The 11093-nt window shown below is 50.4% G+C and overlaps 1 protein-coding gene across 2 annotated transcripts; it reads left to right on the top strand.

The window, feature by feature from the left end:
* Window positions 1–8225, top strand: TOR1AIP2 (torsin 1A interacting protein 2). Of its 2 annotated transcripts, none has more exons than XM_026042933.1 (6): window positions 1–50; window positions 661–851; window positions 2912–3211; window positions 3360–3677; window positions 4066–4164; window positions 5077–8225. In XM_026042933.1, the coding sequence occupies exons 2-6, from the start codon at window positions 818–820 to the stop codon at window positions 5841–5843; spliced, it is 1518 nt and encodes a 505-aa protein (XP_025898718.1). In that variant the 5' UTR covers window positions 1–50; window positions 661–817; the 3' UTR covers window positions 5844–8225. The 2 variants fall into 2 exon arrangements, with proteins under 2 accessions (XP_025898718.1, XP_025898717.1); XM_026042932.1 differs by having other exon boundaries at window positions 4066–4230.
* Window positions 8226–11093: the final 2868 nt, after the last annotated feature.

Genomic DNA, 11093 nt, shown 5'->3' with positions numbered 1-11093 from the left:
TATCGCCCCTCCGCTCGGCTCTGCCACCTGGACCGGCTCCAAAGCACCCGGTAAGCGCCGACCCCCCCGGTGACTTTGCTCCTCTGACTTCCTTCTTCTGCGAGCAGGAGCCAGCACGGGGAGGGACGGGAAGGACGCAAGCCCGGCSGCGTTTATACCCCCAGCTCTTAGCCAGCAGGAAAATTCGGCTACAGAGACAGCATCGTGTGGCAGAAGGTGTCCCCCTTGGCTAGGAGAGCCCCTTGATATTGAGGTCTTGTGTTTCACAGGCATCTGCAGGACCTGGTCCCCAGCAGGGCAAGTTTCTCTGGTGTTTCAACGTCACTGACAATCGCTGGCTGATGGTCAGTGAGCACTGTGCTCCTGAAACCTCCAGGCTACAGTGACAGAGAAACACGAGCACGGGGGAAACTCTCCACTTCCAGAGTGCCCAAATCCTCCGAGACTCCCCATCTGGGGGTTCCCGAGCAGCACTCGAAACACAGGGCTGCTTCTCGTGGCCCCATCGCCTGGTGCTGGCACTGGAGATGGGCTGTCGGAGGATGGGGTAGGAGAGTCACATCAGGGTAGGAGAGTCCCATCGCCCATCGGCCAGATAAGTGCAGCAGGGAGTGGCCTCCTTCTCCACTCAATCACGCTCTGTGCTTATCTGTTTTCCAGTCCTTACTGCAATTCCTGGGGCCCCGAAGGGATGGTGTCTGCCTGCAGGGTGGGATGTGCTCCGCCACTCAAGCCCTGGGGGAACAAGTCTGCTTATGAGCGAAGCAGAAAGTGAAACTGARCGGTGCAGAGCCCACGCCTCCAGGAGCGCAGGAAGATGGAGGAGAATCCAAGGGTGGACCTCTGGGGAGGTAAGTGACTCCCACACGTGCTCCATTTGCTAGGAGAAAATACAGTACAAGAAAATTCCACCAGTGAAAAGGKAAACCCGAAAGAAAAAAAAAAAAAGAAAGAAAAAGAAAGAAAATAGACTGTTTGGAGGCCAAGAAAAAAACAAGCTTTTTTTTTTTTTCTTTCTTTTTTTTTAATTGAAGGACAAGGGTTAACAAATCACTTTCGGTTTTGAATTCTCGGCTGCAACAAGCTTAGACTTCGCGTCTGCTATTGCAGGCAAGGAGCATCAGAGATTAGGGCTCTGAAACGGGGGAGGTTCTTGGTGGTGCTGCCTGCAAGGCTGGTTGTGGAGAGGTGAAGAGCGTCCTGAGGCAGGAGGCAGCCCCCCAGGGAGAGGACAATGCTGAGGAGCGGCTCCCGGCTCCCGTCASGGATGGCAGGGCTGGGGAGCAACTCCTTCCCATCACCAGCTGAGGAGGAAGAGGCTCTGTTGAAGGCTGCTATCTCACATGGAGCTGGCAGGCAKGCATGCATTGCTCAAAGATACAACTTGGCTCAAGCACAAGATGCAAAGTTTGTAGAGCCCAGAAACCACAAATCTACAGGTGTTTAAATAACAAGTCTTTCCTCTACCCTCTGTGGATGGGAAGCCTCCCTGGGGACGCAGGATAAGGCGGCATTGTTTGYGTCCAGCCTCTCAGGCTCCTCATATTTCAGCATCTGGCATGTACCTGCGTTCTCCTGGTGCCTTGTTAATGCTGCTGCAGGTGGCTATTTCAGTGATACCGAGATGCAATAATCAGATGAGACCTGTCCTCTTCATTTGGAAATGTTCCCATGATAGTCAACAAGAATGAACACAATCATGCTCTGAATGACAGCATCCCTTGACATGAAGCAAGTGCAGTTAAGTTTTCTGTTTTCAAAATAGTGGGGACTTCCCTGTCACCTTTAATCAGTCTTTATTCTAATTTCAGCATCATCATTTCTGTCACTGTAGTGCTTGATCCATAAGATCATTCACAATTAACTTTTTACGGAGTGTCAGAGATAGGAGCTGCACTGTTTAGTTTTGTAAGATTCAGAATATGTTGCAAATGCTTGTGTTCAGTTCCAGGACCTCCATTTAATTGCCCTCTGGTAATTTGCTTTTAATTTGCTGTTTCTACAATGCTTGATCGTGTTTGGCAGAACCACTCCAGAACAGAAACAGAGGAAGAGCGCAAGAAGAGCTAACTTTTATTTTATTTTATTTTATTTTATTTTATTTTATTTTATTTTATTTTATTTTATTTTATTTTATTTTATTTTATTTTATTTTATTTTTATTTTATTTTATTTTATTTTATTTTATTTTATTTTTCAGACAAATGCTCAAATTGACATTAACTATTCTGTCCAATATCCAGATAGAAATGCTTTAAATCCATTTTTATTTACCAATATAGGCAAACAACTATCTGTAGAAGATATTGTGACACATCCCATTATTTAAAAACATTGTAGTATAATGTTAATGGGGTTTGTGCACTAAAAGCATTTCACATTACAGAATCRCGGAATATTCAAGGTTGGAAGGGACCTCTAGAGATCATCTAGTCCAACCTTCCCGCTCGAGCAGGCACACCTAGAGCACGGGGCACAGGGTGGCATCCAGGCGGGTTTKGAAGACCTCCAGAGAAGGAGACTCCACAACCTCCCTGGGCAGCCTGTKCCAGGGCTCTGTCACCCTMACAGTAAAGAAGTTCCTCCTCACCTGGAGATGGAACTTCCTGTGCTCCAGCTTATGCCCAACCTTGGACAGGTTGTAGCATGGATAGAGGAGTGCATCCCTATAAGTGATTACTCATTATATGGCCAGGATTGYGATCAAATACAGAGACCCCATCAATCTTTTTTGAAAGCATGAGGCAGCACGATTCATTGGTGATGATGGTCATGGTAAATTCTCTTCTTGGCAGTTTCCCTGTAGATGAACCTGAAATGCAAAGACTGGGAGTTTTGCTGCATAGTGGTAAAGAGGTGGGTTTTCCTGATGTTCTATCCATAGCTGAGCTGTGAACTCTGATTCCAACAGCAAAGGCAGCCCAGAGTGAGGTGGAGAGCAAAGCAGAGCATCCTGCCCATGAAGAGACCCCTCCAGAAACACTTGGTCACCAAGTGACAAGCAGCTGTCCGGGCCCCTCCTGCAAACCAGAGAAGGATGCTTCAGTGGGCGAATCATCAACTACTGATGAGGATGAGGTGACAGACTCAGGGCTGGCTGGCCCTACCAGAGAGAAGGTCCTGCAAGAAACCAAAGAGACATTGGAAGAATCTGAGAAGACAGGAGATGGTGCCTCAGAAATACCCCAGGCAGAAGATGACATGGATGGAGGTCAGTCCTCTCCCCATCTGCATGTTTGTATGGTATTTCCGAAATGCTGATTATCAGGGCCTTTGCTGAGAGGAGTTAAAACAGGAGGAAGGGTTATTGTTTCTTGTGCTGAAACTGAGCTTAGCTCTTTGAATTTTATTCCTTACAGGCAGGCTAGTCCAAGATAAAACAGAGAGCAAAGGAGAGAGCCCTGTCCAACAGGAAACAGATGGGCAACAGGAGACAGACAGGCAACACAAGAGCTCCCACAGGCCAAAGGAAGATGATTTTTCCATAGACAAGTCAATACACTCCAACAGTGAAAGAAGATATTCAGGTCTGACTGCCACAGAAGGTGTCACCAGTGGCCTCTTGGCAGAGGARAGCACCAGTGCCCCTCTCCTAGATGAGGGACCAGAGCATAGAGAGCAAGAAACTCCAGAGAGCAAATCCCATGGCAYGCTAAGGAACAGACGTGGGACGGAAGGTGAGTTACAGTTGCACGCGGCTGCTGCTGCTCTCTGCAGATGCCTACACTTCACAGAGGCATCGGAAAAATGTAATCAGGACATCTCCAGCACCTGCTGTCAGTTTTCCAGAGTCAAACAGGAAAGGAGGTATTTGCTTTTCAGCACAAAGTTAACAGGCTTGTCTCTCTCCCCTTTGCTGTCCTGCTTTGAAAGGCATGAAACCATGCTTGGCTCTGCATGTTTCTTCCTCTTTCCTTGCTCAGAAAGCAGGAAGAGCCAATGGTCCAAGCAGTAGCACTGTTCTTTTCAACTYGCTCAGCTGGGAGCTGCCCGTTGCCCTTCTTATTGCAGCTCTGCTTGCCTCTTCCCTCAGCAGTGAGTGACAAATTTCCTTCTCTCACTTAGGACACACAACACAAAAGTCAGAGGCTCAGTCCTGCCTGCAGAATGTCACCCCMCAAAACACCAAGCAGGAGATGGCTAAAATGTCCTTCTTGCTGAAAGGTGAGGAACAGAAGCTTCCCTTGCGGGTTACTCATCGACCAGAAGGCASTGATCCTCCACGAACAAGTAAAGAAGCACATTTAATTATTCTTCTCTCTCAGGATCCTTCACAGTCTTTTCTGAGGGTTTGTGGGAATTGCTGTCCATGGCATTTTAGGGAAACAGTTTCTAAGGGAAAAACAAACCATAGCCTTAAAAATAGGCCCAGTTGGAGGCTATTTGTGAACAGGGACAACACTGCAGCTCTCTGGTTTTGATGCAGTACTAACTTGTCCTTGAAGGCTAGGCTGAAGGGCCTCGTTTGCCCAGCCCCTCTTTGGGTCACAAGACATCAAGGAGAAGTCATGGGGCTAAGGTGCACCCCACTGTTCTGCTGGCAGAGCTGTGACCCACAGAGATCTCACTTTGCTGTGGGGAGCAAAGAGCAGCTGTGGCCTGGTCCTCGACGTCCTCCTTTTCTGCACAGGAGCACAGTTATCACTAGCATAGCTAGGAGGAAGGCCATAAGGAAGGCCATAAATGAGCCAGCTTCTGCTGGCTCAGCCACCTCCATACATGGAGGCAGATGCAGTGAAAACTCACAAAACTTAAAGCAAACCTTAAAGTTGGAAGGAAAGCAGCTTGTGACCAGCACTAATCTCTTCAGGAATTGTGTCCTGGGACTCCAGAGCTGTAGCCTTGACTCCGTTTGTGGAGCTATAGCTCCCAGGCTGGTGTGCATGTCCCGCAACATGTGGCAAGACGTCTCTGCAGGCCCTGGGACCCTAAAACACGTCAAAATGAACTGCCTATGAGTGGTAGGGGGAGGTTGGGGAGGGGAAGCAGATCCSTCATAGCTGCTTCCAGCACATCACTGCTGACCCCTTCCAACCGACTTCTGTTCCTTGTCTCGGATTTCTCCCGCTTAAACAGGGCTTGTCCTCGTGCTCTCCGTACTGTTCATCATTGTCATCTTCCGCTTCGGCATCCTGGCCTCCAAGTCCCAGCAAGTCCCCACAAATCCCATAGTGGAGGCCTTCCTCTCCCAGTTCAATGAGCTGCAGAACARGTTCCCAGGGCAGAACCCCCACCTGTGGCTTCGGGGGCGCAAGTTCCTGCAGAAGCACCTCAATGCGTCTCACCACACCGAACCAGCCATCATCATGTTCACRGCCGCACGCGAGGGCAAGAGGACCTTGCAGTGCCTTTCAGCCCATGTGGCTGACACCTACGCAGCCGCCTTGCATGCCAGCACAGTCCACATCCATGGCACGGATAAATTCGGGCTCCAGAGCGACCATGCCAAGCTGGAGGTGGACAAAGAGCTGAGCTCAGCTTTCCAGGCGGGGGGCCGTGCTGCAGTGATACACCGCTTCGAGTTGCTGCCCCCAGGGGCCACCCTCATCTTCTACAAGTACTGTGACCATGAAAGCGCAGCGTTCAAGGATGTGGCCCTGCTGCTGACTGTGTTGCTGGAGGAGGAGACGCTGGAGACCCACATCAGCCTCCCTCAGGTGGAGGAGAGAGTCAGGGACTTCCTCTGGGCCAAGTTCACTGAYGATGGTGCCCCTAGCTCCCACAACCACATGGACACTGACAAGCTGAGCGGGCTGTGGAGTCGCATCTCCCACCTGGTCCTCCCGATCCATCCGGTCCAGACCATCGAGAAGGGAGGCTGCCGCCCATACACCAAACCCTAGGCGAGGGCTGCTCTGGGGAAGGGCTGGGTGTCCCCTCCCGGCTGCCCAGGCCAGACAGAGACACAAACAAGTGCAACGCTCACTTTATAACACCCCAGTGCTATTTCTTTTCTACTTGTTTTTTCTCACCTTGCTGGGAAGAGTTTGACATGTAGAAGGGAATCCAGCTCTTCCAGCCTTGCAGGTAACAAATTGCATGCTGCCTTCCAAAGGGCAGGGAGAACTGACATTTCCAGCTGCTAATTGCACATGAGGACACTATTGCCACTGTGCAGGGGGCAAGAGGGGGAAGTACTTGGCAGGTAGCGTTTCTGTCTGCAAACACTGTCCTTGGAGCAGAGTGCAGAACATTAGCATTACACCAGAAAGATATTTCAGCTCAGTAGCTCTTTTGTACCTCCTCTGTTTGCTAACACCCAAGCACACCAGTGTCACAATTGCCATCACCTACACTATTTCTCTACCTTTGATTGAGAATATCCAGTGGGAGGTCGAATCCCTTAACGTCCACACTTTGAAGTCAGGCTTCCAAAAGGAAAATCAGGATTGATGAACAGTCGTAGCTTGTGATAGTTCTGGGTATGGCCAGTTTTTCCTGATAAAATTCCACTTGTACAGACTGACCTGCACCACAGGAAGACCTGATCCTAAACATAGCAAGTTCAAACAAACCTGCAATTCAAAAATCCTCACACATCAATTAAAAATTATCTCAGATTGTCCGCACCTAAATAGTTGACTAGACAGGGGAATCATGTGGTATGACTCTTGTGTCAGAGAATACAAGGCTACAAAAAATCTCTTGAGGTTGATGCATTTGCTTTGGTGCTATGCGACAGGAACCTCTCTCCGTGCACAGGGCAGAAACCATGAGAGTCATTACTGCTCTTTTCTGCTGCACACAGAGAGGCTGGGTGTGTCCTCAGGACCAGGGCAGGAGCGTGTGGATGAGACACTGTCTGATGCCCACCTGGACTTTGCCAGGKTGCATCAGTGCACACTACACTGAGCCCAGGGACCATAAGTTTTTGCAGCCTGGCTGCCTCCCAACTTTCTTTCCCTGTTTTGGCCTGCGCCTCCCCAGCTAAATTTACTGATGAATGTAGACATTAATATAGGTATTTATGTCAAACGACAGAGCAACCAGGTCACTGCTCACTATGGACACCTTTGCCTTCTTGCCAGGCAGCTGGTGCCCTGATCTGGTCTAAGGATGGCTAGGACAGAGCTGATGGTAGCTGGTAAAGATGAAATCTCTGTCATTAACACTAGAAGCCCTCAACTAAGCAGGTTGATTTCTTATTGGGCTTCCTGAGCTCCATGAAGAGAAATACAAGTCCTATAATCCCTGTGTTGCTCCTGCATGCTAAATGTCTGCACAAGTTTTAAGCTGGAGCCACTAACTCAAGGAAAATCTGGGGTAAGTGCAGGTTAAAGCATTTAATAACACAAGAATCAGCTCCAGATGTCAGCCCCTGGTGCCTACAATCACGCTAGAAAAGTGAGCAGCTGTAGGAAAGGACGCCTGCTAGAAAAGGAGCAGGGTTTATTTCCATCTAAACAGCATAGGCTAAGGCCTTGCGAAGGCCTAGAGTTGAGTAAGACACAAATCAAGAACACTCAAGTAAAGCTGCATTTTAGTGCTCCTTACAGCAACCAGGCCTTTATGTTGACTGGGTCTCCTACCAATGGTGCCTTGTTGATCTGTCCTCACTGAGGGCTCAGCTGAGGCACAGTCACTCATCCCAATGCCTAGAATCACAGCCTGTCTCCTTCCTTCCACRTGCCTTGTCCTCTCTTGGGGGATCTGGGGCAATGAACTTGGAGAAGGGGTTTAAACAAAGGAAGAGCAGGTTGCTATTTCAAATTCCAACCAAAGATTTGTTTCTTTACATTGTCAATCACATGCCAACAAAACTCAGGACAATTGCCCCTTTTTTTTTTCTACAGATGGTAAAATTTTACTCACTAGCCTGATCTAACTGAACAGCTGGGGCTATTGCTCAGTTTATCTCCCACTGCAGACTGAGCTAAGTTCCTGCTGCAAAGCTAAGCACTAGTGTGAAGTGGTTCATACAGGTTATAACGATAACAAACACTGGGCTAGACAAGAAAACTGCCTGCTGGAGTCCAGCATCACAAGGGGCCAACTCAAAACATGCTTTTGTGCAAGATAAGAGCAAGAACCAATTTGGTTGCTTCATCCCCTTCCTCCCTATCATTGCTCTACACTATTTTCTTTTCCTCTCTCTACATTTCATAGCAATGATGTAGAACTGGCAGAGCATTAATCACGTTATGTTAACATCTTTAAGGAAATGACTATTTAAAAAGCTATCTCGCTAACAGTTTTCTGAGTTTGTAATGCATAGCCAAGTTATGCAGCGGCAATTGAATGCTGCATGAGCACATCCCTCTACGCGTCATCTACCACAACTGTTCCAGTATGGATATATTTTTATAACCTTTTAAAGAGAAAAAAAAAATCTGTTTACATCTGTTTATTTCTGAAACAAAACTTTTATTTTAAAATAAATAACGACATTGTGGAAGAAAAAAAAAGCCTTCAGAGTGTGACTGAGTCCTATCCATTCTCTCATTTTTTTTCCTAGTTCATTTTAAGCAAATCTCATTAAGCAAATGAGATCATCATATTAATTTCTATATAAGTCAAAGCTAGAGGTGTGCAAACAATGTCAACATTTGCTTTTCTTGTGAAAATCCCAAACAAGCTTTTTTTTTTCTTCCGTGCTTGTCATTTGGGGCAAACATTCACAACTTTCAAAATGAGGGCAAAATTAAAAATAAAACCACAAACAACACAAGCAGCCTATGCTGCTGAACTCAACCAATGTCTGCATAATATTTATGGCAATGATTAAACCGACTCCCTGACAACATTATGGAAATACAGAAAGCAAATATTTCCACACTTMAAAGTTCTTCCATGGCATGGGCCTCCACGTGGCCCCTCGGGCCTCCGTGCACACGGAAGGCTGGAGGAATACAGGCCTCTATGTGGCTTCATGGGGCCTTTGTGCACGCGGGTCCGGGTGGCTTTATGACCCTCCATGCCATCGTTGGGACCTCCATGTGTTCCGGGCTGGGAGGGTCCTACGGGGCTCTGTGTGGCCCCTGAGGCTTCCATGCACAAGGAGCCAGTGGGGCCCTAGGGTTCTCTTAACGGCCCTCCAGGGCCTCCGTGCGCATTGGCCTTGGTAGCCCAAGGGGTTCCATGCAGCCCCTCACAGCCTCCGTGCGCATGGGGCCAGAGGGGCCCTAGCATTCTCCCTAGGCTCTTTAGGCCCCTCCTGTGCACAGGTCTGGGCAGGGGAGCCTATGCGCCACTATGCAGCTCCCTGGGACCTCCATGACCACAAGCTGGGGAGGYTGTATGTGCCTCCATGAAGCCTGCCGAGGTCTCCATATGGATGGGCCTTGGGGGCCCTGGAGGACTTGGTGTGGCCCCCTGGAGCCTCTATGCACATGGGGATGGGGATGCCCTAAGAGGCCTCTTTGAGACTCCTGGGCCTCCGTGCGATTGGCAGCTGGGGGTTCTACGGGCCTCTGTGTGGCCTCCCATTGCCTTCGTGTGCAAGGGGTGAGTGGGCCCTACAGGATTCAGGGCAGCCTCCTGGGGCCTCTGTGTGCACAAGATCAGGGGAGCACTCCAGGCCTCTGCTTGGTACCCCAGCGTCTCCATGTGCATGGGACCTGGGGGACCCTGCACGGCTCTGTGCAACTGTGATTCAGGCCTAAGGTTCTCTGTAAGACCTCCCAAGCCTCTATGTATCTGGTGCTGAGGCGTCCCTACAGGCCTCGGTGTGGTCCCCGGGGTCTCTGCGAGCAAGGGGTGTGGGGGCCTATGGACCTTCATGCGGCTTCCTTAAGTATTTGTGAACACCAGATGGAAGGGGGAGTCCTTGGGAGCTCCATGATGACCCCTGAGTGCACGTAGCCAGGGTGGCCCTACAGGCCTCTGCATGGCCACTAAGGGCCTCTATGCATATGGGGCCAGGGGAGCACTGTGGTCCTCGACAGGCAACTCCAGGGACTCTGAGTGCCGGGATCCAGTGGGGACCTATGGCTGTCCGTATGGACTCCTGCGGCCTTTGTGCGAATGGGTTGGGGGCGCCCAATGGGCCTTCGTGAGTCCCCAGGGGGTCTTTGTGAGTACAGTGATGGGGGGCACTACAGGCCTCTGTGCAGCTCCCCACAGAGCTTCCATGTTCATGGGGTTGGGGATGCCCTACGGGCCTCTGTGCTCATGGAGGCTCCATACACAGGGGTCAGGGCATCGAGAGGCCTCCACGGGGATGGAGGGGCCCTATGGGTCTTTGTGCAGCACACCGGGGCCTCTGCATATGCAGAGCTGCTGCTACGGGCTTAYGGGCCTCTAAGCAGACCCCAAGCTCCTCGGTGCACACTGGCTCAGCGGTACCACACTGGCCCCCTTGTGACTCCCGGAGCCTTCATCTGCGTGGTGCTAGGGGGAGCATACAGACCTCTGTACACATGGAGCTGTCGGGGCACCCATGGCATTGGTCCAGCCCCGGGGACCTCCATGAGAAGAGCTCCTGAGGAGCTCAGTGGCTCAGGGAGGCAAGGGGCTTGCCTGCTTCGAAGAAGCCACCTTGCTGAGCCTGAAAGGAGAGGTAAAGGCACAGGCAGGATGTGAGGGCGCTGCTGGTGGGAGGAGGAGGAGGACGCCTTCCTGGGGGTGCTTGCGGGGCTGTTTSTGGCTTTTGGAGGCCYGRGTGGCTGCTCTGCRCAGCTGCTTCTGTGAGCCCTCTGCCCTGCAGCCAAACGCAGTCCAGGCCCTTGGCCCTCAATGAGCCAGGGACTTGAGAGGTGGTGTGTGTTCATTCGGAGCCCTGGGGACTGTTTTGAAGAAGCCTTGTGTCATGCAGCTCTGCTACAACATGGGATGCATGGAGCTGGCGGAGGCCTATGTGCTATACACCATGTAGCCTTCAAACGGGGCAGAGGAGAAGCAGCTGGCTTTGTATGCTAAAGAAGGATGATCAAGAAGGAAGGAAAGGGKYGCAAATCTGTCTTTTGTCAGGTAGCAAATGGGCTATGTTCAGGTAGAGCCCAAGGCTTTCACCAAGCCCCAGAAACCTCCAGCGGGGCAGGTCACAGRCAGTGCTTATGTCCGGGAATAGTAAGTGAGTGCGACTCACGTCCAGATCCTCCAGCCAAGGGGTTGTTGGTACAGGCATCCTTCTGCACCTCCACAAGGCTGCTCTT

This window comes from Nothoprocta perdicaria, unplaced genomic scaffold, assembly GCF_003342845.1.
Source record: "Nothoprocta perdicaria isolate Ctin4 unplaced genomic scaffold, notPer1 scaffold_318, whole genome shotgun sequence".
NCBI classification, from domain to species: domain Eukaryota; kingdom Metazoa; phylum Chordata; class Aves; order Tinamiformes; family Tinamidae; genus Nothoprocta; species Nothoprocta perdicaria.
Note: the sequence above shows the minus strand (reverse complement) of the source record. Positions and strands in the feature narration are given on the sequence as shown.